General features: G+C 37.0%; 1 protein-coding gene across 3 annotated transcripts in view; it reads right to left on the bottom strand.

Moving 5' to 3' along the window:
- The window catches only part of LOC129257200 (molybdenum cofactor sulfurase-like), a 21,227-nt gene extending 16,054 nt beyond the window's left edge, over positions 1 to 5,173 (bottom strand). For 2 of the 3 annotated variants that reach the window (XM_054895478.2, XM_064097100.1), the window contains exon 1: positions 5,066 to 5,173. In XM_054895478.2, the coding sequence (XP_054751453.2) occupies positions 5,066 to 5,108 (43 nt within the window). In that variant the 5' untranslated portion in view covers positions 5,109 to 5,173. The remainder of the gene's footprint in view (positions 1 to 5,065) is intronic. The other variant, XM_064097101.1, reaches the window with a different exon arrangement.
- Positions 5,174 to 6,000: the final 827 nt, after the last annotated feature.

Consider the following 6,000-nt stretch of genomic DNA (forward strand, 5'->3'; position numbering starts at 1 on the left):
CAAGAATGAAAAAAAAATAGATTGAAAACTGATTTGATGCATAAGATATTCATTGCTGCAACATTTTTTATTCACAAGGGAGACATCATACACATATGTATGAAAATAACTAATTATAATATCATTAAATAACATGTAGCTCTATAACAATTAAGAAGGAAAGTGGGGACATGGCAACATCAGCCTGTTAATGGTTTGCATATCAATGGTTTCAGTTATGCTCTTTAAAATTTAATTACTTTATATCTGTTATCACATTTCAATGAAATTTTCAGCGTTTTGCTCAGTAAATTTTACTTTAATTTACAATTAGTCTAGATCCTACTGACTAAACATAATTCAGCCCACACATTACACTCAACTCGTTAGTTTTATTTTACTCTCCCCAAATCCAAGGTGGAAATATAAAGGTTGAATGAAGCCTCCAAATATCTACCTCATATATCTACTGTGGGCATAAAGTGCTCACACTGGTAGATTAATGGTAACTTAATGGCCTCCTGCAGCTCAGTAGCACCCATGGGTGCATTGCATTCTCAGTTGTACAGGAAATCACACACAAAACGCACTCACATCAATGGTGGTCAATTTAGACCTATCCTAAAGGGGTAAAAATCCCATAAAATTATATGAAGTTTGTTGACACTTAATTTACTGAATAAATAATGACCTTCAATCCAAATTTATTTGATAAAATGCAGTTATATCCCAAGATTTCCACTGCTTGATGACGTTTACTCTTCTTGCTGTTTGACTTTTCGTCTAAAGAGGGCGCAAGATTTATATTCATATCAGAGACATTACAAGGGAAAGACTACATTGTAGGCACTGAAACTATTTTACATGCAAAACCATGCAAAGTGTTACACAAAGTCTGCAAAGTGTCCAGTCTTTTCATTGTATAAACTTTGGCGTACCGTTTGTTGACAAATGAACAAAGCTTGTACTGTTGGTTTCGTTCAAGGCACGTGGAATTTTTCAATTCTTAAAAATTTGTCATCACTTAAAATGATTTTTTTTAAAGTGTTATCATCACCAAAAATCATTCTAACGTACATGTATGTTTTGGATGGTATTGCATTTATTGGTGTCCACATTACGTCAAATAACCATTGCATGTACAATGAATTTAGACACACAGTTATAAATCTACCGATGAGCAGAATTTAGGTTGCGATATTTATTAGCGCCACCATCGGCTTCCTTTTATCTCCGTGGAAGAGACATACAAAACTACTTATCAGGCTAAGGTTAGCAATTGTGCTTTTTTTAAAATAAATTTTAATTTGTAAAAAAATATATTATAACATACATTGTAGATCTAACGTTAGATCCTATCAATATTTATTGCATAGAATTTTCTAGATTAGGTACTCCAACAACAAAAAAACGAAACAACTTTTCTACTAAAAGGCATTACCCTAAAAATATATTCTTTATTAGCATTATCATCAGACATTGCTCAAAACTTACCTCAAAATTTCCTAAATAGTGAAAAATAAGGCTTAATACTCCATAATATGCATACTGGTCCCTATACTGTGTGGGCTGGTGGCTAAAAATAGGCATTTTAAAGTCTCTATGCTGACCTAGGACTGTGTGTGACCTTGTGAGGATCCGTGTAAACATGTCCCATCAAAAGATAATCAACTTGGCTGTCAGAAAATGTAAAGATGTCGCTTCATGGTTCACTCAAAATAAAAGATAACAGTTGGGGCCAACTCATGTATTGACTTTTTGGGCACATGTCTAACGTTACAGCACAGATCTTAGTGCCAGTGCCTAACTTAGCCTACCGGGAAGAGCCATGGTACAATGTAGCTGGAGAAAGTTTCGGCAAACGTTACTTTTGTAATGAAGTGATGTTTGCCGACTTCTCAGAAATACAGACCAAAATATGGTTCTGTGTGCGAAGTTAGTAAAGTCCCCAAACATCGGACGGTTCCAAATATCGGACAAACATGACTTCAACTCCCTCCCCATAACTACAGGGACCTGCACTGGCAGGGGACTTGCTAGACAGGAATAACCGTCGTTTCTGGGGATTTATTCAACAATTTCTGACATTTTACTGTAATCCCCATTTACCGACGGTAGGGTGTACGTGTGGGCTCGCATGTGTTCTCATTCCCTCCCTTTTGTCAATTCACAGTCCAAAGTTTGATGTAATTTTACACATCGAATTTACAATCTAAGGATGTATAAACAACAAACTTTTAAAACTTGATATTTTAACATTTCAATACTTTAAACGATATAGATGAAAAAGGCATGAAAAATATACTTTACCGATGTTTAATTGGGTTGAACACGATAAAAATGGTCAAAATGGCAGCCAAACTATAAAATATTTACAAACGAACGTCAACAATCACGAATGTGATATCGATATTGCTTTCGATATTATACGATCTGCTCCATATGCGAACGAAACCGAAGATAAACGATACTAGTTATACTAGTACTAGTACTAGTTATAATCGCGATATATCGATTCGAGACATTAAGTTAATACGATAATGACGTCATTCAAGATGGCAACTTGCAAGAAAAACCGTCAGGTCAGGTGAAAATGTCTTAGATGACAGATTTCTCAATCATCCAGAGGATTTTTTTCAATAACTCCGGCCCAAGGTATGCAATTACTTAAGTTATTTATATTTCCCTGATAATGGAAACCATGAAACTTTCAATTTTGCTTAAAAAACAGTTTTAAATCGCGATCTATAAAACGCTAGTTCACTATACGTTGGCTGTAGGTACGGGGCCCCATCCCCTTCAGTCTATGTATGGTGAGTGAAGCCAACGTAGTTCAGCGGAACAACCAAAATACAGAGACTGAAGCTTTTGGTCTAGGGACTTGCATGCATAATATACATGAACATACCTGCTACTGAACTGCCCACACAGTAGATCCAAGTTACTGCTAAAAAAAATATTCCCAAGGGTTAAATCCAGGGTAAAATCCATAATTTTGACCTTCAGAGATTCTTATGACCCTTCGCTAATTATGGACTCCAAAAGATCGATGACCAAAAAAAATCTCGTAAGGGGGAAGTGATTTCCGCAGAAATATCGCCGCCGAGATCGCACATGTTCGATCTATCGCAAAAAAGTTTGCAATGGCCGCCGAGGGGGTTCCCCATGGCAGGAAATTCGACACCCTTCTAAATATGGCACTATCCCAAACATCGGACATATCGGCCGATTGAATTGGAAATGCGTGCTGTTGACACACGCGCGCTCATTTTCAGAACGAAGTCGCACGCAGCTGAGCGAAGACGTCCGACGTTCAGAGCCGAAAGAGGTCCGTTTGGTAAGTAAATTATTTACCAATTTTTATATCAAAATTTTTGATAGTAATAATTAAAATCGGCATTTGCGCAGCTAAAATAAATTATTTCATCAATAATTAAGCAATTATTTTGGGGTCTATAGAGCGTGATTTAAATCGCTTAAATTTATTGCGGCGCACAACTCTACGAGTCCGATATTTGGAAACTGCATCCGATTTTTTGCAAAAAACAAGATTCTGGTAGTAAGTAAATAATTTCCGTTTAGACATGTTAGATCATAATTTTTTTAATTCTATTTTTTTTTTACAATAATAATATTCAACATTTCTTTTGTCATGTTTGTACTACAGAAATAAACATGTTTATTTGATTCAATGATTTTTTGGGGGGGTCCAATTTTGCTTAAGTGTCCGATATTTGGGCACTTTACTCTAACTAACCTCGCAGTCGCACTACTAACTTTATACTCCCATAGTGTGACTGAGCTGTGACTGTGGCTCGGCCCGGTAGTAGACAGTCAGACCGCAGGTCCCTATGCTAATGAGCAAAAAGGCCAGATTCATCCAAATCATCTCGTGGCTGAATCCTCCTCCTTGCAAAATCTCGTGATTCGTGAGATTTTCTTTCTCTAAGAATTTACCTGTTTTAACCTCAAGTTAAATGAAATATTATTGCACCATCAGATAGAGTAAAAGTTACTCTTTCATATTGGTCATTTATTTTGTATACAATATTTTGTTAAATAAGTAAATTTCTGGCCTGAAAATGTGCCTCAAAACTGAATTTTCTTCCTCTGTTTTCTTTTGCAAATTGTGCAAAACTTTTTATTTTGAGCCTCAATGATATTTATATCAACATAAAGCTGAACTTCTGTACTTTCTCACAATGCCACTCTTGATATGCAGCACCTTTTAATCGGGTCAAGATCACACTTTTCCCACCAAGGTACAAGACGAGATTTCTGAAATTTTGTACTTGCATGAAATCCAGAGTTCTGATTGGCTGGATAAGATTCACAGAACAACAGGCGCGGGGTATTTGAGGAGATTACCACATGGGAAGTGTGACCTTCCCACGAACCCAGGCACTGGAACCGTTGGAATTTGCCAGTGTGCGGTCTCTTTGACCAATCAGAGTGCAGTATTCTTGTTTTCAAGCTGCTTTATGTACTTGGCAAATGAAAAGTGTGATCTTGACCCGATTAAACCAATTCTTATTTTGAAACCTATATCATTTTAAAGCATACATATTCAGCTTTATCCTGATATAAAAATCATTTGGGCTCAAACAAAAATAAAGTGTGAAAATAGCAGCTTTTGTCAGGTGAAAATATTTATTTTGTAGCATATTTTAGATCAAAATTTTAACCTATATTACAAAATCTTTGAATAAATCCAAACACATGACCTGAAAGAATGATTCTTCTTCTTTACAATGGTACCAAATTCATGAAATTTGATGCACAATTAGAGCAGCAATGACCGAATGAAAAGAGGTGTTTTGGTCCGCATCAAGCTCATTAAATATGCAAAACATCTCAAGTCATGAATATCACTTGGATGAAAGAAGCCACTTTCTTGGGACCTGCAGTCTGACTGTAGAATCTGTTGAAAACTGCACCACACAAAAGTCAATGAATGGGACAATGACATCATACAATCGCTCTCAATAGAAGTAAAACTCCTCCTAAAAAGCGAGCAGAATTAATGACAAACCCAATAATTGAATACAACCAACATTACACGCATTGAAAAACGTCTTCTACTTACTCCTTATTTGAGGAAACTCGTCTTCTCTATGTGATGAAATCATTGTTAATTGACTGCTTTCTCCAGCAGCGGCCAATCTTACTTGTTGCGTAATCAATCGTAAAAACTTAACTTGGGTCGGCGGCTAGTCTGCAGGCACAGACCCTGATTGGAACTTTGATCAATAAGTGTGCCTCCACGCAAAGACTAGCACAGAGCGAGGGAGCCTTTAGTACACAAGGCATGAGTAGGCTGCACATTCAGACCCTTAACTCGAGTGAAGGGTTTGCCCAGCAGACTAGTCGGCGGCCGGGTCCGGTTAGTCTGCAGGCACAGACCCTCATTGGAACTTTGATCAATAAGTGTGCCTCCACGCAAAGACTAGCACATACAAGAGCCTTCGGTACACAAGGCATGAGTAGGCTGCACATTCAGACCCTTAACTTGAGCGAAGGGTTTGCCCAGCAGACTAGGGTCCAGTCGCATAGAGTTGGACACGGTAATACCAACTCTATGGAGAGGAGTGAGAGCATCGCCGGTACGGTCGCCAACAGCTGGGCCGATGACATTAATAGCGGTGGTGGAGGTCTATAACATGGAATTTGGAACGTCCTGAAACTAAAATGACAAGTCAACCCCAACAAAAAGTTGAAGTGAATAAAAAGAGAAAAATTAAAGAACCGTAACACTGAAAATTTCATTAATATGTAAAATAAGAAAGTTATGACATTTAAAAAATTTGCTTATTTCACAAAATACTAATAGTTTATATTCACATCATAAAGAGTCTATGATTCACATCCATATCGGTATTCAAATGAGGAGACTGATATTACATCATCCACTCCCTATTTCTTTTGTTTTTCATGCATTATGAAATATTCTAATTTTCCCCTCATCCTCAGGTGAAACGATGTTTTAATATTCCTTCATAAACACGTGTGTATATTTTTGAT

Source organism: Lytechinus pictus, chromosome 3, assembly GCF_037042905.1.
Source record: "Lytechinus pictus isolate F3 Inbred chromosome 3, Lp3.0, whole genome shotgun sequence".
In the NCBI taxonomy this organism is placed as follows: Eukaryota; Metazoa; Echinodermata; class Echinoidea; order Temnopleuroida; family Toxopneustidae; genus Lytechinus; species Lytechinus pictus.